A 20,748-nucleotide genomic window follows, 5' to 3' on the forward strand; every position below is an offset into this window, starting at 1 on the left:
AATGTTTGTCTAGGGCTCTGAATGCACTGCATACTGAGGCTGATTACAAGGAATATGAGATGCCAAAATGGAGTCCATATGTCAATCATTTGGCATATGCAGATGATACTATCATTTTCACCTCTGCTAATGAACAGTCTGTGAGATTAGTGATGAAGACTTTGAGTAATTATGAGAAGGTGAGTGGTCAGAAGATCAACAAGTAGAAAAGTGTTGTTTATATGCATCATTTGACATCTCATAACATTAAGGAGTTGGTATTTTCTGTCACTCAGATTCCTGAAAAGGATTTTCCATTCACATATTTGGGGGTACCAATTTACTATAGGAGAAGAATGAACATTCACTACAAGGAGATAATAGAGAAGATTCAGAATAGACTGAGCTCATGGACTGGTAAGCTGTTATCTATTGGAGGAAGGACAACACTGATTAAACATGTTTTACAAAGCATGCCTATACACCTACTATCCGCTTGTGACCCTCCTAGTGGTGTACTGGCTCATATTCATAGATTGTTTGCTAAGTTATTTTGGAGAAACTCTGTGGGAAACTCAAGTAAGCACTGGCAACTTGGACAACCTTATGTCATCCACAAGAAGAAGGTGGCATAGGGTTCAGAAGCCTACAAGATATATCTAAAGCCCTCTTTGCTAAACTGTGGTGGAACATGAGAACCAAACAATCCTTATGGAGAACTTTCGTAAGTAATAAGTACTTAAAGAATTTTCATGCTGTGATAGCCCCTAGCAGATCAGGTACTTATGTGTGGAAGAAGATGATTAAACACAGAGATGAGATGGAACATGAGATATGGTGGAAGCTTCAACAAGGTAATTCTTATTTTTGGTTTGATAATTGGACAGGACTGGGAGCCCTATACCATATTACTCCACCAAATTTTGGGTGTGATCCCACAATCATCCTTGTAAAAGAAATTGTAGAAGTGGGGCAATAGGATGACCAGTTGCTAAGAAGAATCCTTCCTGAGGATCTAGCAGGCCATATTATGCATCACATTAATCCACCAGATGAAATGGCCAAGCAGATAAGGCTTTCTGGAAGTTAGATTCGAGGGGGAAATTCACAGTTGGGTCTGCATTTCAATTGCTCAGACAAAGAAAAGATCCCAGTAATTTTTATAAGCAGATGTGGATTAAAGGACTACCAATAAAGATATCTTTTTTTATGTGGAGATTTTGGAAGTTCAAGCTACCACTGGATGATAAGTTGAAGAAATGGGGACACCAATTCCCTTCCAGATGCTATTGTTGTCAACATCCAGAAGTGGAAGATACCTCCCATGTCTTTTTACACTCACCAACAGCTTAAGCTATCTGGAAGTATTTTTGTGGACCAGTGGGAATAAATATTGAGAATTTGCAAGTTACCCAAATAATTAACAGATGGTAGGATATGCCTAGTAGACTACATGTCAAATGCATCAACCAAGCTGTCCCTGCTATTATTATTTGGGAACTTTGGAAGAGGAGAAACACTATGAGACATGAAGGGAAGGTGTCAATCACAAAACTCATTTACCAGGTGATGCATACTTTGATTCAATTCATGAAGGTGAGAAGGAAATTTTTTAGATATGCACCATATAATTGGAGTGTGATTGTGGAGTCATTACAGAGATATTCTCCAAAGATAAGAGTAACACCAGTGACTTGGAGAACTCTAGATATTGGATGGATAAAAGTCAATACTGATGGAGCCTCAAGAGGAAACCCGGGTAAGAGTTCATGGGACTTTTGTGTAAGGGATGAAAGGGGAGATGTGATACAAGCACAGGCCAGAGAAATGGAGGATCTTCAAAGCACCAACACCGAGGCAGAGGCCCTAGCCGTTTTACAGGCTCTCAGGTATTTAAAAGACAATCAGTGGGATCAAATAATGATAGAGACGGATTCACTATTGCTGAAGAACATTATTCAAAGGACATGGGAAATTCCTTGGCAAATCATTACTATGGTGGAAGAAATTTGGAGAATAATTGAGGAAAAAGTGGTGGTGATAGAGCATACCTATAAGGAAGGAAACAAATTAGCAGATCACTTGGCTAATTTAGCTTTGGACACAGGGGACATACAATTCAATTCCTTTCATGACATGGAGAGCCACTGTAAAAGAATTGTGAACAGTGACAAATTACAGCTGCCCTATCTAAGAATCAGATCATGTTAAGGAGACTGAATATAAGGGAAGGTGGGAGAAAAGGAGGTCCTCACACTCAAATCCTTTGGGAGGAGAATGTGAAGGATTTGGTTTACACTAACTGTTTGCTAATGGTTGCAGGTACACAATCTAACATAAATGGAGGATTTTTAATTCAACAAGTACCACAGAACAACCACACTGAAGGAATACCAACAAGCAGCGAACCACAGTGTAATCAGGATACGGGAAACAGAAAAAACAAAAAAGAATACAGATGCATAGCAAATATGATCAAGATCCAACTTAGGAAAGCCTCAAAGGGGATTTTAATTAATATAAGGTTGATCGATGTTCAATTCGTGGTATTAGCACCAAGTTGTGCTCAATCGAATGGACAAAAGTCAATTTTATATGGGTTAAATCACAAAGAGGAAGATACATATTTGCTCAGCCAAGCTTTTCAATCGAAACATAGAGAAGACAGAACAATGGAAATTACAAAACAAGCAAGAATCAAATGCAGAGATACAGAGAAGGTAAATATAACAAAGAGAGAGGAAGGGACATACCAGATCGAATAGGAGAAAGGCAACAACAAGCTCAGTGTTCATACAACAATCTCAGCATCACAAACGAGCTGGAATCGAAACAAGAACTTCAGGAGCGGTGGTGCAGATGAATTGATCGAGGTGGAACTCAAACAACAACAAAAATCGAAAATACGCAAGACCAGAAAAGAGCAATTATGAGAAGCTTAACAGTCATACAAGAAGAATAAAAGGCTAAGAAGGAGCAGAAGATTACCGAGCTAGAGGAAGAAGAGGTTGGAGCCGGAGAGCAGCCATGGACAATGGTGGAACTTTTCAGGTCTATGACATCAAAGAGGAAGAAACGACACTTTTTTAGGGATTTAGGATCAACTTTCCTAAATCATACAAATATTAGTTTACTTTTTGCACTTATGTACTTTTGTTTTGCTTTTTGTTACATTGGACCCTTTGCTTTTTAATTATAATAAAATCTGCCCCCTTGGGGCTTTAATTAAAAAAAAAAAAACATGTATACTAGATATACACATGTGTATGTATATATTATACACATGTGTATATCTGCGTATATATGTATATGGAGGGTCATATATGCAATAAGTAGCCAAATTAAAATAATGTCCCTCGGTTGGACATTTAAATTAGGGCCATATTTAAACTAATTTGCTAATTTTTAAAAACAAATTGTAAAAAGTGACTATAATTGAATTAGGCCATGAGTTTGGCTATTTCAGTTATTGCCATAATTGGCTAATAATTGATTATTTCAATTATAGCCATTTAATGGGAAATTTTCAAAATCAAATCACATTTAAAACTTAATTAATTATGACAAAATTCTAATAAATTGACTAAATAAGAATTGAGGGGTAAAAATGGCTAATTTACTTAATTAAGTAGATTCCTTGCATTAACCGAGCAAAATACTTTGCAAATTGATATTTTAACAATTTAGACAATTAAATGAATAATTGGTAAATTATTTTCTCTCTTGGTTAATTTTCGCAAAAGTATTATAATTTTAAAAATACTTAAATTAATTTATAAAAAATTATTTTATCAAACAAAGTTGGTAAAATAATATCTAAATAATTTTATAAAATTATTTTGACTTCTGAAAATACATATTTAACTCTGTTTAATTTTCAAGAACGCTGAGTAATTAAACAAATTATAGAAGGTCAAAAATTAGATGTCAACAACTGCCCCTTTGGTGTTCGGAGATGGCAGGACCATCCCTGAGCAACGAAATTTGATTAACCCCGATGTTTGACTGACCCAACTTACATTACTTTTCATTTTCATGCAATTTTCAAAATATACGACCGGTCCCTGGTCTCTGGGTTTCCTACATATCTCAGGTTTTATGAGAATTCAAGCCACTTTTAGGTCGACTCTATGATGACTTCTAAATACAAATTTAAACAAATCTCGAATTTCCCGATTATCAAACTGGAGAGTCCGGAGTGATTGATTGGAGTTGTGACTGACTCTATGGCATTGAGTCCGCCTGCATATCCCTGTTTTTGGGAATCAAGTCACTTGTAGTTCGACTCGATCAGAAGAAAAGTGTTATATCCTGCATTTTATGTAATCGGATAATTCAAGACAATCGCGGGAAAACAACAAGCAAGGCAATATCTTATTTTGTTTGGCACATGAGTTGCTTATGAAAAGTCTAGAAGTGGAAATATGGAGAACGACGAAGGGTAAAATTGGAAATTGGAAAAATACCTTCCATGAATTACAAGAACTAGCCAATACAATTGGGCTTGAAATTTCAAGTAGAAAGGAGAGGCCCAACCGGCCATGTACATGGGCTAGGCCCAAATTGAATAAAATTGGTGAATAAAAAATATGACTAAGTCATCCTTATCACCAAACTCTCTAGAAATTTCAAGAAAGCAAAAGAGAGAAAAGAAGGAGAAAAACCCCAAGGCCTTTCGGCCAAGAGAAAAATTGCCAAGAAAAATTGATAAAAATTCTCTTAAAAATCACTTTCCACCAAGTAAAGGGTGCTTAACAAGGTGGAGTTGTTGGTGGAGCAAGAAAGATTCATAATCACTCAAGTTGCCAACTTGTAGTCAAGTGAGAAGTTGAAGAAGAAAGGTGAATTTCAATCTTGTTTTATGTGTTATACATGGTTTATATGTGTTGTAGTATGCTAAAATAGATGAAATTCATGAAGGAGAGAAATATGGTACATGGCCGTGCATATACATATGTGTGTAGGAATCATGATTCAATTATGTTGTCTAGTGTTTGGTTGTTATGGTTGTAAATGATATGTGGAAAATGGAAGTTGAATGAAATTGGATAGAATGTAGTTGTGTGTGCATGATATGGCCGTGTAGTGTGTGGTGTGTATGTGGCCGTGTATACTTGATGTATAGTCGTGTATATTGGTGAGTTGTGAAAGAATAATGAGCGAGTTGTAATTAATATCTTAGTCGTTGTGTTGTAGATGTTATATCGCAAATAAAGACTTGATAAGTTTGGTGAAGTCTTGGTAATTGGAAGGTTGTGTGAATGGAAAAATAATGTTCTTGCATGGATAGCATGTAATGATATTAGTATGATGTCGTTGGAATGTATACTATAAGGTTGCTATTGTGTTCATTGAAGTTGGAAAGTTTTGAAGAAAGTAGCAAAATTGGTATCATGTGTCTTGGATTAAATGTGTGAATCGCTAGTGTAGTTGTTGAATTATGTTAATAGTTTGGCCGGGTTTGAATTCCCGGATTGTGATTAATGAGAATTTGGTTATGTTGAATGTTGAGGATGGTATATTTACAGAGGAAATGCTGCCGAAATTTCGGTAGCCAAGTGTTTCCTTAAGATTCTAACTCTAAGTATCCTAATAAGGGTTTTGGTAAACATGACCAATTCGCAGATTTTGACGAGATTGCAACGTGAATTTGGAATAGCAAAAGGAGCGGAAAGAGGTATGTACGGCTTCACCCTTCTTTCTATGGCATGGCTTAGTTGTAATAAGTTGGGTACGAGCCTCGGGGACAACTCGGTTCCCCGGAATCCGCCCCTAAAGTTTTCCACTTTTTGTTCAATAGAATTGAACTAGAAAGTGTGTCAATTGTTGGAAAAACCTCCTACGCCCTTAGAACTTGTATAAATGGGACCCGATTACCCTAAGACCCTCACAAGTAATGCTATGACACGTAACATACGTAAATCGTATACGCTACCTCATCCGGCCCGAGGTGGGCCCGTTACTCTCGGATTTTCCTATAGTCGTGGCTGACTTACTTGAAGTAAATCCAAAGGGGACTTTTGATCCCAATCTCGTTACCGAATGATAAGTACTATGACTACTCTAACGAGAATGTTTCTATGAGGATAATGATAATGACAATGTTAGACAAGAGAATGTACGTACCTTTGATAAGTACGACCGGAACGACTCTATGACTAAGGTGACTAAGCTAAGTATCTTATGTAAACATGAAAGTGATACACTAATTTTTGAATCGTATTTATATTTCCTAGTTATATCTTTATTTTCTCTGACTCCAAAGCCTATGACGGTCATCTATGATGCCCACGATTTCATTCTACGGTTACTGTAATACTATTCTCCGTTGATAGTCTCGCCTTAAAATACTTGTTCCTTCAAGGTGAGACAAACTATAACTAGCATTCCATAACGTAATCGGAGGTCACCGACCTTACGTCACTCTGATAGATACATGATTTTCCTTGGCTCTTGTGTGCTTATATGATATATGTATATAAAATAGGTATATGTGTATGGATATGTATATATAAATAAGATAAGTAATTGTATATGAGACGTGTATATGTATAAAAGATAAGCAAATGTATATGTATATGTGTATGGGGAAAAGGGAAGGGTCACTGTTATATCACCACCTGATTCAGCTGGATTCCATCCTGGACGCGGGATATGGGAGAGCCGTACGCGGCGTCTGTATATATATAATGCATGCTACCTATATATGATGTAATGTGTTGGGACACCGTTGGGGAGGGGGCTTGGGAGAGCCGATGTATTCGGCGTCTGTAAATGTGAATCAAAGATACTGTTCACTGAAATGTACTGTTTTCTGTACACGAGAATAAGTAATATATAAATGTTAATTCCTATGCTTATGAAAAGAAACGTTTCAAAGACGAAAGGACAAGCCTACATGACAGCTGGCCTGAAAAGGGGCCTTCCTATGCACAGGTTACTTTCTCGCCTCGTTATATGCCCTGTGACTCCATGATATTATTAATCATACTCTATGTTACTGCTTGTATTATTTTCTATGCCTTACATACTCGGTACACTATTCGTACTGACGTCCCTTCTTGTGGACGCTGCGTTCCATGCCGCGCAGGTCAGCAGACAGGTGGACTTGATCCTTAGGAGCTCTGCCAGCAGTACTCTACAGCGCTCCAGTCGTTCCGGAGCCTTATTTCAGTGGTACTATTTTGTGTATATATAATCTCGGGCACGATAGTACTCGGCCCTTTCTATGTATAAGTGTACTATGTCTAGAGGCTCGTAGGCAGATATGTACAGTCAGTCAAGTATAGTTAGATATATGGTGTTTTGGCATGTTAAGGTTGTTGTATAAAGTGCTAACGAAGTTTATTAGCCTATGTTCAGAATGACGCTGCTAATGTTAATGTTCAAAAAAAAGGAATATGGCTCTGTTACACGACTTGCTAAGAGGTAAAGGTAATATGACAGATAAGGGGTACTCGGTACAAGTATCGGGTACTCGTCACGGCCCTAGTCGGGTCGTGAAAAAAAGGTCATCCCTTATGTGGGAGTGCCTTCATGTGTGCTGGTGTGCATCCGATCGGTCGTGTAATAATAAAACAAACAAAGCACATAAGCAAATAGGCAATCTTGTATGGTTGAGCTTGGTGAGGAGTGATCTTCTGAGTCCTTGCTGGAGAGTTTGACTCTTATGGGCACGTTATCTCGACCGACTGCATAAGAAAAAGTTTCACGTTAGCTCCGCAATCTTTCTAGATTTAACTTGATCAACTTGCTCTGTTTGGCGGCTACAAATTTACTTCCATTTGCTGAGTAACGTTGATTTTTTGGGTGACGAATAATGAGGTCATCTGACCGGGTTTACATCGTCCTGTCTTTTTTAGCGAATAGTGTGGTCTCATGACCGGTTTTACATCTCTTTGTCGTCTTGCTATATCCAGTAGTTTACATGCATAGCCCTTTCACAATTGAAATGAATGGCCCTCTTGGCATGTTTGTATGAATGACCCTCTTGGCATGTTTGTATGAACGACCCTATTGGCATGTTTGCATGAATGACCCTCTTGGCATGTTTGCATGAATGACCCTCTTGGCATTGAAAAAATAGATATGCAATGGCCCTCTCGGCAAATAAGAAAGAAGTGATGGCCCTCTTGGCAAATAAGAAGAAGTGATGGCCCTCTTGGCAGCAGTAAAATAGATATGCAATGGCCCTCTTGGCAAATAAGAAGAAGTGATGCAAATGACAGATATGAACCCTTTGGCTAAATCATCTTTCTTTCGTCCTTTATGCTGGTTGTGGCCCTTTTGTTCAAGTATGCCGTTCGTTATTGTTGTGAACCTTTTGGCCAAACATTTGCCTTTGCGGCAATTTCAGTCATTTTGTAGCCTTTATGGCTTAATATTTTGTCCTTTTGACATTTTTATCCTTTCATAGCCCTCGTGGCTAAATATTCGCCCTTTTGGCATTCAAAATCTTACAGCCCTCGTGGCCGGATATTTTGCCCTTATGACGTTCTGATCTTTTATAGCCCTCGTGGCTGGATATTTTCCCTTGGTAGCATTTATAACCTTACAGCCCTCGTGGCTGGATATATTTTCTAAAATCCTGATCCTAGTAGTGGTCCTGATCTTCTTTGGCGAACCGTTTCCTGCACATAAAGCAAAGTTAGGAAAAGGACCGTCTTCCGACACCTGGGACCTGCGTCAGAAATGGATTAGTTTTCCCCAATTTAAAGTTGATGCGTGTCGCCGGTGCTGTTGTATCTTCAGGTTCCTGGACTCAAAACACCCTCGGCTCCGGTATTTGAAAGACAAATTTATTTTCAGTATGCAGAAAATCGTTTTGTAAAGGTATCTAATTTGTAGGAAGATAAATGCATTATTTCGAAAGTGGTAAGATTAATTGTTATGACATGTGCTTTGAATGAGGGTTATCCCTTCTTTTGTGACTGGGGTTCTTTGCTTTCTTCGCGCGGAATTTTTGAGACCATTTCTCAAAAATTCTGCCCCAGTTCGAATCTTGATTGACGAACTCTTATGCTGAATCTTTCGAGTTGCAGGAAATTTTGAGGAGACCTCAAAATTTCTGCCCCAGTTTACAATATTGAATAAATGAGAAATTTTGAGAGCTTCTCAAAATTTCTGACCCAGTTTGAAACTCCGGGTTAGCTGACTCTTTGTAGCGGATTGTCGGGGCGAATTTTTGAGATCTTCTCAAAAATTTTGCCCCAGTTGGGTGTGCAGTAATCCTTGCTCCTTTGTGAAGTCTTATCTCTGAGGCTTTCTAGGGGTTTCTTGGGTTTTTCTTTTGGTGCAACCGAGCTCGAAGAGCCCCTATGTATCCTGTCGCAGCAGCAATTCAGGTCGAACGTAGTTTAAAATAAAAGTAAAGGAGTTTTTGGTTTTAATAATAGTGTGGCCGGGTCCCAAATGGACTGCCTACGTATCCCACTGTGGGGAAGTCAGGTCGTTGCGTAGTTCATATTACAAAAGTTGTTTTGGTCTTTCCTACCTATTACAAAACGATTACAAGCAAAGGAATTGACTTAATACAAGCAAATAGAAAAATGATTACAAGCAAAGGGTACTATTACAAACTGAACAACTTCTGTCTTCGCGCATATTAGCATTTGATTGCATCTGAGTTGATTAGCTTCGGCCACTCTTGTCCGTCCATTTCTGCCAATGTCACCGCTCCTTCGGAGAGTACTTTGCAGACCACATAAGGCCTTGCCAGTTGGGAGCAAACTTCCCTTTGTATTCATCTGGATGTTGGAAAATTCTTTTGAGCACCATTTGCCCAATTTGGAAAAGTCTACTTCTGACACGTTTGTTGAAGGCCCTTGCCATACTTTGTCGGTAAAGTTGACAGTGACATATAGCAACCATCCCTTTTTCATCCATTAGAGCCAATTGCTCATATCGAGCTCGGATCCATTCAGCATTGTCCAATTCTGCTTCTTGAATGATTCTCAAAAAGGGTATCTCAACTTCAGCAGGTATGACTGCTTCAATATGGTAGACTAACAGATATGGAGTCGCTATTGAAGTTCTGGCCGTAGTACGGTATCCCAGTAAACCATAAGGCAACTGGTCGTGCCAACCTTCATAATTGTCAGTCATTTTTCTCAATATCCTCTTAATATTTTTGTTGGCTGCTTCCACGGCTCCATTCATTTGCGGCCGGTAAGCTATCGAGTTTCGGTGAGTGATCTTGACTTGCTCACAGTTATCCTTCATCAGATGGCTATTCAAATTTGCTCCATTGTCTGTTATGATGGACTCGGGTATACCGAATCGGCATATGATGTGGTTTCACACGAAGTCAGCTACCACTTTCTTTGTTACTGATTTGTGAGACGTTGCTTCCACCCACTTGGTGAAGCAGTCAATGGCAACTAAAATGAACCGGTGGCCATTTCATGTTGCGGGTTAAATGGGTCCAACAACATCCATGCCCCAAGCAATGAAACGCCATGGTGAACTCATAGCAATAAGCTCACTTGGAGGGACCTTGATTAGATCACCATGGATTTGGCATTGATGGAACCTTCACACATATTTGCAGCAATCACTTTCCATGGTTATCCAATAATATCCAGCTCGTAGATTCTTCTTTGCCAGTACAAATCCTTTCATATGTGGTCCACATGTCCCAACATGTACTTCTTCTAGAAGTTTGGAGGCTTCGCCGGCATCTACACATCGAAGCAGACCCAAATCCGGCGTCCGTTTGTACATTATATCCTTGTTTAAGAAGAAGCCATTTGCCATTATTCTGATGGTCTTCTTTTGTCCATTTGTAATGCCTTTAGGATATTCCCGTCTTTCTAGATACATTTTGAAGTCATTATACCATGGTTTTCCATTTGGCTTAGCTTTCACGTGGCAACAGTGGGTGTGCTCTTCTTTCAAGCTTATCCTTAGCGGGTAGATGTGACTTCTTTCATAATGTTGGATCATTGATGTTATTGTGTCCAGTGCATCGGCAAATTCATTCTGAGCCCTTGGCGTATGTCGAAATTAGATCTTTCTGAATTTCTTGCACAATCTTTGTGCCAAGTTCACATATGGTAAGATCTTCTCATGCACCTTCAAATGCTGAGACGCATAAGCAATCACCTTATTTTCCTGCATCAAAATAGAGCGCAAACCAGAGCGTGAAGCATCACAATAAACAACAAAATCCTTGCCCTCTACGGGCAATGCTAGAATCGGTGATGTAGTAAACAATGTTTTGAGTTTTTGAAAGCTCTCCTCACACTCATCGGACCACTGAAACGGTATCTCTTTCTGAGTTAAGCGGGTAAAATGAGAAGCAATAGAGGCAAACCCTATCACAAACCGAAGATAGTAGCTAGCCAGACCCACGAAACTACGAATCTGGATCACTGATGTAGTCCTAGCCCATTCCCTGACTGCCTGAATGTTTTTAGGATCCACCATACTCTTTCGAAATAACATGCCCCAAGAAAGACACAGATGGAAACTAGAATTCACCTGTACGACAAGATTGACGAACCTAAAGCTCTGATACCAACTTTGTCATGACCCAACCTGCCATGACTGGTACCCAACTAAATCCTAGTGGGCGAACCAACACACACGACATCTATCCATTCAAATCCGATTTTATATTAACCAAGCTAATCAGTTATTACTCATTCAAACATCAAATGAACAAAATAAGTCATGCCATAAAATACTGAAATAAGTGCGGATGTTCTAACTATTACAAAATCCCCAAAATCTGAAAGTCATCGTACAGGACTCTAATCTAATACATGTCTAAGGAATGAAATCTGACTAATAAATATCCATAATGTCTAGAGTAAGAAAAGACATCATAAGAACAAGATCTTTGGGCGGCCTGACATGGGACGAAGCTCACGCTACATCTATCAGCAAACGTCGTCCACACTAGATGTGAGGACGGGAAGCAGTCTTCGTATCACAATCTGCACTCAAAAGAATACAGCAAGGCAGTATCAGTACAAACACTATGTACCGGTAGATATCATAGGCCGACTAAGATTAGTATCATGCATAATTCATAAAATCAATAGAATAAACAAGCCAGTCAACAAACATGAATATCAATAAACCACAACAATTCAACCAAGGATAATCACAATCAAATCACAAAGAATGTCAAGAATCACAATCACGTAAGCCACAACGGAAATAAGTTTACCACAATGACTACACTCACTGTACACACGTGCTAACTGATGTCATTGCTTAGTAGTCATAACCTGCAAGGGACCCATGGTGTCCATGTACCACTCGTTCCGGAATACTCCTCGGACCCGAGCACAAACCTCTACTCCAGACGAACCTCGGACGCGGGACATATCAACGTACCTCTCATTTACGGAACTAACCTCAGACCACGAACCATAATTTAGGTCACATATGTGCCTTTCCATGCCTCTTACAGAACAATGTTTCTTAACTTCTCAATAGCAATACTCAAATCATCATTCCATGTCACAATACCGTCGAGAAGATCATATTAGCTTCTCATCACAATACATTCACTGCAGAATCAAACACAGGAATAGTGGCACGAAGCCTACACAATCACTCAATCACAATCACATAGTAATTCAGCCACACAATATCATGCATGAACACAAGACATGCTTTCTCCTAAAGAATTCACAAACATACAATCAACTAACGAAAGTCTAACTCAAGTAGACCGTAACCTACCTCAATGTAGAACTGGGAGAACACAAGTCACTCCGTTACAACCTTTCCTTTCCTTAAAGCCTCAGAACGCTCAAAGTCTAGAAATAGAAGACTCAATAAGTCACAATTACTCAAATCACAAGTACCAATGCAAGAATACTTTTCCATTTACCCCATTCCAAAGGGTGATGATTTCTTAGGTGTTAAGAAACTTATCAGGGGCCTTAGTAATCATTAATCATCAAATTATAGCAACATTCTATCAATATTCCCATTACAAGCAGTTTTTAGGGTCAAGACACCATTTTTATAGAACCCTAGGTCTTCATTCACTTAGTTTATGACACTAAGTGTTCAATTCATGATTAAGAGAAACTAACCCAAGCCTTTAGATGATAGCTAAGGGATAATAACCATAACCCATCAATTTTAGAAGGATTATTAATATTCTAGGGTTTCTATTTTAATTTTACCATTAAAGACTCACGAAGGAGATAACAATCATGAAGGAGAATGGAATGATAGAATGGAATAGATGAAACTTACCTCTCAAGAGTTTCTTGCCGTAGCTTGGAATTTCACCCTAACTGCTTGTTGGGAAGTGTGTTGGTGTTTTGTGAATAGAGAATATGAGACAAAGTATAAAATTCTTGGGCCACTATTTTTCATCGACCGCTACAACGGTCATCAGGCCTCTGCAGCGGCACCGCTATAGCAGTCAAGTGACCGCTATGGCGGCCTGTCCACCGCCCGCCATAGCAGCCACCGAAGACATGGATGGCCGCTGGCAGCGGTCAAGCTGCCACTATAGCGGTACCGCCGCCGCGGTACTTCCACCACCGCAGCGGTCCATTTTGGGTAGTGAGCTTGACTTTTTGACCAGTTTTTGCCCCTATCACCTAACATTTCATCGGGGCCTCAAAAAAACAAAACAAACATGTACATATACATAAAGACACCTTACGAATCCACCCGTGGCCTTGGAATTCCCAACAGAGTTCTAATTTTTGACGTCACCCCCCCCCCCCCCCCCGACGGACTCAAGGAAATCAAGTAACAACCATAAACAAGTCAAGTTACAGCTCATAAGCTTATACGATTGAGTTTCTACTGGCTCGTTCTACCCTTGGAAAGGTTACATTTGGTGGGGTGATCCTACATTTCCCATAATGACCGGAAGGGTCGTTACAGCTAGAGGAGTTGTTCTATTTTCCAGATCAAGATTGAGTTTCTTTGGGCGGTAAGAATATGAGCCTGACCCAACAAGCGAATTAACCGTCTCCACATAAACCTCTAAATCTTCAGCATCAAAATTGACAAGAATACCCGCAAGAGCTTCTCCCAAACTTTCTTCTTCCATCTTGAACTCCACAGATTCATAAACAACATCAAAAGAATCAATCATCAAAATGCTCTCGTAAGCACTTGGTAATTTCATCCCTTTACGCGCCTGAAAAGTAACTTTTTCATCATTGACTCGGAATTTTATTTCATTTTTTGCAGAATCCGTAAGAGCTCTTCTCGTAGCAAGGAAAGATCTCCCTAGAATAATAGGAATATCCCGATCAACAGTACAACCAAGAATCACAAAATCAGCGGGCAACATAAATTTACCCACCCATACAAAAACATCATTAACCACGCCAACTGGCCGCTTAATAGATCTATCAGCTATCTGTAATCTCATAATAGTCGGCCTTGGCATCCCCAAAACTGATTGCTTGTAGATAACAAGTGGCATAAAATTTATACTCGCCCCATTATCACACAGAGCACGAGCAAAATCATGGTACCCAACAGAACCACGAATGGTGAATGCTCCAGGATCTCCTTTTTTTCTAGACTGTAGTTGTTGAAATAATAAAACTCACAGTGTGAGTCAAACTCACGGTTTCATGTTGCACCGTCTTCTTCTTGGTCAACAGGTCTTTCAAATGCTTAGAAAAACTGGGCATCTTTTTGACAACACCTAAGAATGGAAAGTTCAGAGATAACTGCTTCAACTGATCATAGAAATTTTCAAACTTAGCATCTTCCTTCTTCTTCACCAACCTCTGAGGAAAGGGAGGTTTAGATTTGAAAAGCTGAGTTAAAGCGCAAAGAGCCCCCTTTACAGTCTGCTTTCTCTTTTCATTAGCCACCTTCAAACTTTCTGGAATGTTAACAACCTTTTCTTCACAAGAAACCTCATTAACAATAATTGGTGCATCAGATTGCACCTCTTTCTCTGCATGAATTGGCTCGAGATCAATACCCTTCTTTTCAGCACTTTAGAGTATTTTATCACTCCAAGTACTAATAGCAAACACATGGTCAACACCGCCTCACCCATTCTTTGAATTCGGAATTGTGTCACTGGGAAGTCCTGCCTATTTAGGAAGGTGCTGCTCTCTAGATATATCTCGCATCTGCGACTCCGACTTTTGAATAACCGTTGTATGAGACCCCATTGTCTTTGTTATCTCGAATAACGTCTTTTCAAACTTGGTTTGATTTGCCAAAACCTTCTCAAGCATTGCCTTAACCCTCGAACTACCTTGATCTTTTGACTTCTCTTTTGGTAGAATATATGGATTGAAACTCTTGTTTCCAAAATTGTTGTTGTAGTTCCCTTGATTCGCGCCATCATAATTATTATTATAGTTCCCCTAACTATTGTTGTAAGTACATTGGCCCCGCTGAGGTCTCCATTGATTGTGATTCTGGTAACTCCCTTGGTAAATTTGCCTTTGATAACTCCCTTGAGAGTTGTTCACATAGTTAGCATCTTCAACCTACATAGGAGGTCCCTCTTGATATGGACCCTCTTTGACTTAGTACATCCCCTTCGGCATACCTGAGGCATCTTCGCAAACATTTACCTTCTTGATCTGGTTCTCATCAAACGTCTTGGTCAGTAAAGAAATATCTGTTGCAAGCTGAGCGAATGTCTGCTGAGTATATTGATTCTCCTTTACCATATTCTGGATCATAGCATTCCCGTAGGGTACAAAATCAGCATTGTTCGAGTGCCAAGCCTGACTGTGCGTAGTCAATCTGTTAAGTATGTTGGTAACTTGAGTGTAAAATACTCAAAATACCCCCCAACGTTTGAACGAAATCCCAACTACACACCTAACCTTTGCGTTGGTCTTATTACCCCCCTGGACAATTTTTTTCAGTATTAAAATGCCCTTTTTTGCTGATGTGGACAAGAGCGTGACCACACCGCTCAGTGGCGCGTTATAGCCTTTAAAAAACAACATTTGACGTGTTTTAAAATGCCAACTGGACTACCACATAGATGCCACATAGATAAATTTAAATTCCCTTCATTTTTAGGCTACTTCATCTTCTTCTTCACCCTATTTAATACCCATCTCCATTTTTTTTGTCAAACTAATACCCATTATAACTTCATAAAACATAAAAATAATACCCATCCCCCGAAAAAGTACTATATAGCAAATTAATAGCACTAAAAGAAAAGATCATCTAAGATCTCATAAAATAAACAAAAAAACTAATTTCAAGACCCAAATTCCTCACAAATCTTAGCAGATCTTTGAAGTCTCTTGCTTTTAGGCTTTGTCTTCAATGATTGAATCAAAAGAGAATCTTGATACTTAGTAGGAACAGTTTTCAATCTCTTCTTTTGTTGTCTTTTAGGCAAAGAATCAACAATAAAGAAATTATCAAAACTTAGAACTCTTTTTTTCCTTCTTGTAATGACTCTTTTTTGAATGTAAGGAACATCCACAACAGAGCTATTAGTGACTTGATGAATGACTTTAACGAGGAGATTAAGGCCTTGATATCTGTGGGTTGTGAGTGATGAAGAAGATGAAGTTGATAAAGATGAATCTGTTGATGATGCTAAGGAGGAGTTGTTTGTTAAGGAAGAGAAATTGTATAATGAAGAAGATGATGATGATGATGTTGATGAAATGAAGAAGATGATGATGATGATGTTGATGAAGATGAAGGAGAATGGGTATGGGTTTTCGGATCCTCATACTAAAAATGGAGTATGGAAAATTGAGAGATTTTTTTTTTAAGAAGAGTAGATGGATGGAGGAAGGGGGGAAATTAATAAAAATTGGGGGGGGGGGGGGGGGGGGGGGGGAATTAAAGATGTGGCACGTGGGCCAGGCGCGTGTGGACAAGCCCCTGTTAATAATTGGAGGTTGTCATATTGGACAGCTAGATCAGCAAAAAAAGGGGGCATTTTAATACTGAAAAAAATTGTCCATGGGGGTAATAGGACCAACGCAAAGGTTAGGTGTGTAGTTGGGATTTTGGTCAAACGTTCGGGGGTATTGAGTATTTTCTCAGTTTTATCTATAAAACAACCATCAACTACATTGTTTGCAATTGACTGTGTCATAGGATCCAGCCTTCGGTAGAACTTCTCCATTAATATGTTCTTCGAAAAACCATGAGTCGGAAATTTCTACAGGTATTCTTTAAATCTCTCCCAAGCTTCGTATAATTGTTCCCCTGATCACTGCTTGAATTCATAGATTTTGTCACGTATCTCAGCCTTCTTGCTAGGAGGATACCACTTCTTGAGAAAGACTGCTACCATCTCCGCCCATGAAGTAATAGAATTCCGGGGCAGATTCTCAAACCACGTTCTTGCTTCTCCAGCTAAGGAATATTTTAAAAGCCTCACCCGAATAGAATCTTGTAACACATTGTTTTGGATGTGATGAGAATATACATCCTTAAAGTTCTGCAAATGTCGTTGAGGATCATTCTCAGTAGAGTTCCGAAAGTAGCCCTCAAGCTTCAACAACTGGTAGAGAGAGGAGTTAATTTTGCAACTAGCAGCTCCAACCTGAGGATGAACACAATCGCAGATGCATAGTCTTCCTCTAGTACAAGATCAACGAAGACATTCTCATCATCCATTTCATTCACGTGATCATTCAATTGACCACCCTGGTTACCAGCTGCTGCACGTTGGTTTCGCTGATTCTGATTCATGTTCACCTAATTCATAAGGAATGGCAAACAAGGTGTGATGGAATAAGAAACAGACTTCAATCAAAGCAAACACTATTTAGAAATTTCAAAACCGTGCTCCCTGGCAACGGCGCCAAAATTTGATACGCACAAATTACACCTTTTATTAGCGTAAAGCAGATGTTGTCAAATATAGTAACCTAATAAGGTTGGGGTCGAATTCCATAGGGAATATGGTGTGAAAAGGTTACTAAAATTGTAGAATGCTTTATTTAGGTCTAATGTCTTACTCCGATGATTTTGTAGAAAGTTAGTTGTTTATGATTAATTGTTAACTAATTGCTTTGGATTGTAATATGTGATAAAAGAAACCAAGTTTGTGTCCCCTTCAGATAAAGTGTATGATCATGGGTATTGATCTTGATATATTTCTAATGGATCGTTATATGAATGCACTTAACCTCTATGTGAATCTCTACTATTTCCCAATAAATAAAGATTATTTCTTTCTAAGATTTTCCCAAATATAAGAAACTTGATATAAATAACGATTAATTATGCCAAGTAAATTCTTCTTATTCCTAAGTGAATTTAGTAAACAAAGTTTAAAGCTTTGAGTTCCTGCTATTTATTCTTACCCAACCCTAAGTACTTTTCCAAGTTAAATAAAGTTGATGGCTTTAATTAATGTTTGCAACCATTAATTATGAATGAACAATAAAGAATAAATAAACCCTAACAATCCATTATGCATGTATCAATCCCAATTCCCAATCACAAAACACTTATCTTTGGGTTCACAACAATTAGTAAAGAATTTAGCTACCCATAGAAGAAGAACAACAACAATAATAGATAATTGAGATCATAATACTTACGAATGATTGATTGGAATTGAAGAGAAAATAATTGCAATTGTTTGTAATCCCAAAAAGCTCCAAAAATTATGAGTATTCAATGCTAAGGAAATTAAGAATGAAATCTGGTCAATTGTAGTCTACAAAAACCCTACATCAGGTATTTATAATGGTCCAAGTCGTGAAATATAAGTTGACAAAATTTCCCCCGTCGGATCATTATACAGATGGTAAATATTAAATGGTCCGTAAATTTCCTGCTTGCGACCGTAAAATGGCTATCTGTCTCCTGAATCTACGCCTATTTTTACAGACTGTAAAAAATTTACGGCCGTATATCTTGATCGTGAATCCAGGCTTCTATCATGGACTTGCTGTTGCTGATCTACGGTGGGTTTTTATGGACCGTAAATATTATACGGTCCGTACTTTTCTACCATCAATCCTCTCTTCCCATCTGGTATTTCTGTGACAGTTCTATGCCGTCATTGACAGACCATAAAAGTTATACGGACCGTCTTTTACTTTGTAAAAGTCTATTTTCACTTTTTGCACATCTTTTGCTGCGTTTGTTACTCATTTTCCCGACTTTGGCCATAAACACACTGAATACCTACAACATGACAAAAACACATCAAAACGACACGAACTTGCTTCAAAACAAGCTAAAACTCTCCATTAAAAGCATTAGATGTGCCGAAATTACGCTGCACATCATATGACCTGGTTGTTCTTTGTGGAACGGGTTTCTTTTTTGCGCGTAAATCAGGGCGCAGGGAGTCAACCTCTCATGGCTAGTGCAAGTGGCCCTCACACTCTTAAGTTTCTCAAAAATTTCCTCGCATGTCACTTTTTCTGTGAAATGCGGTAAGGGCAAGCGACAACCTTGAGTGCAGTTTCCCACCAAGTTGGTGAACAAACTCTATCTGTACTTCAGGCTCTTCCCTTTGGTTTGCAGAGGCAATAGAGGCGTCCTTTTTAGATGGCCAAGTAGTTTCTTAAGGGTCATATTCCACTTCATAACCTTCACCCTCTTCTCCCTCAAACAGAGGCATGTACCAGTGAGGTATCCCTTTGCCTTTGTCCGAAAGGCCTTCTTGGTGATGCCCTATCTCAGTGGGCTCCTTGGACAGGCTTTCCGCTGAGTCCATCAACTCGTCGGCCTCTTTCATCTTAGCCTTGATTGCCCAGATTTTCCTTTCCAGGTCTTGAATCTTTCTACTACGCGATCCTTCGCTTTCCCTTTTGATGGCAACATAATCTTGCGTGCTCACAACATCCATTTTAACCTTTGGGGAAATATAGCTAAGGTTACTATGGGTTTGTAACTATTTTGGTGTTTTTTCTTTGCTTTTCTTTGGGTAGTGGGCGGTACTCGAGATCAATCAAGCATTTAAATGAAACATATGAAACAATCAAAAGCACATATAGCAATATTAATAAGTATGCTACTTGCGTTCCTAAGGTTTTCTAATCGTTGAAACATAATGTGCCATTTGTACCAAATCATTTCCCCATAATCATAAATTTCATTAATAATATTCTTCCCCAAAAAAGAATCAACAAAAATGTCCTCCAGTAGCTGATAATGAAGCCCTATCGGTCCTTGTCTTCTTGGCCTTTCGGCGAGCGGTCTGGATGTAGAGGTGGGCTGATATCAATATGGCATCCATCAAGAAACCCTTCTCTGTGAAGCTTATTGGGGAAATGTCATCCAAAGTTTCCTCATCCGATCATCGAGCTCAGTCAAACAGTATGGGTAAATTCAAACTCATGCTTCAGGCTCGCTATGGTAGCTTGATCTTACTTTATCTTCTACAAATACTTAGCATCCCTATCATTGGCCCTTCTCTGAATAAAACGGGCTTAGATCTTAGCTTTGGAGTCCTTGTCTGAACACAACTGTAGAGGATGGGTTTGGGAGTGAGAGTGCCTTGTATGTCGGCCCTCAACCAATCTTTATACTCTTCTTCACAACTCGAATGAAACCTGTCGGGAGCTAAAGTGTCTGGACCCCAATATTTGCGACTGTTCCACTCATGAAGACAATCCTCGGTCCTCGAAACCCTACCACCGTCATAGTCAATGATGAAATCCCCATGTTTCCAACTCGGGGTATGATTTGGGTTCTCCCAAATGCCTTAAGACTCTAGATAGTGCATAAGGGAGAATCCCTCGAATCCCCATAAGTGGCAGGAATGGATACTTTCTACCTTTGACTACAACAGAGTCGGATACAAAGTCATCGAACATCCACTGCACGCCATCCTCCCTAAGTCTAGAAAAAGTG

General features: G+C 39.1%; 1 protein-coding gene and 1 non-coding gene across 2 annotated transcripts; one reads left to right on the plus strand and one right to left on the minus strand.

The window, feature by feature from the left end:
• Positions 1-9,648: 9,648 nt before the first annotated feature.
• On the minus strand, positions 9,649-10,137 carry LOC132601554 (uncharacterized). Its single transcript, XM_060314633.1, has one exon. It carries the CDS (start codon positions 10,135-10,137, stop codon positions 9,649-9,651), a length of 489 nt encoding a protein of 162 aa, XP_060170616.1.
• A 6,929-nt stretch (positions 10,138-17,066) lies between these two features.
• Positions 17,067-17,170, plus strand: LOC132604787 (small nucleolar RNA R71). Its single transcript, XR_009568887.1, has one exon. It is a non-coding gene; the product is annotated as a small nucleolar RNA R71 (small nucleolar RNA).
• Positions 17,171-20,748: the final 3,578 nt, after the last annotated feature.

This window comes from Lycium barbarum, chromosome 7 (assembly GCF_019175385.1).
Source record: "Lycium barbarum isolate Lr01 chromosome 7, ASM1917538v2, whole genome shotgun sequence".
NCBI classification, from domain to species: Eukaryota; Viridiplantae; Streptophyta; class Magnoliopsida; order Solanales; family Solanaceae; genus Lycium; species Lycium barbarum.

Coding starts and splice junctions, on each gene's coding strand:
- LOC132601554 (XM_060314633.1), bottom strand. CDS start 10,137: ATGAATGGAGCCGTGGAAGCAGCCAACAAAAATATTAAGAGGATATTG.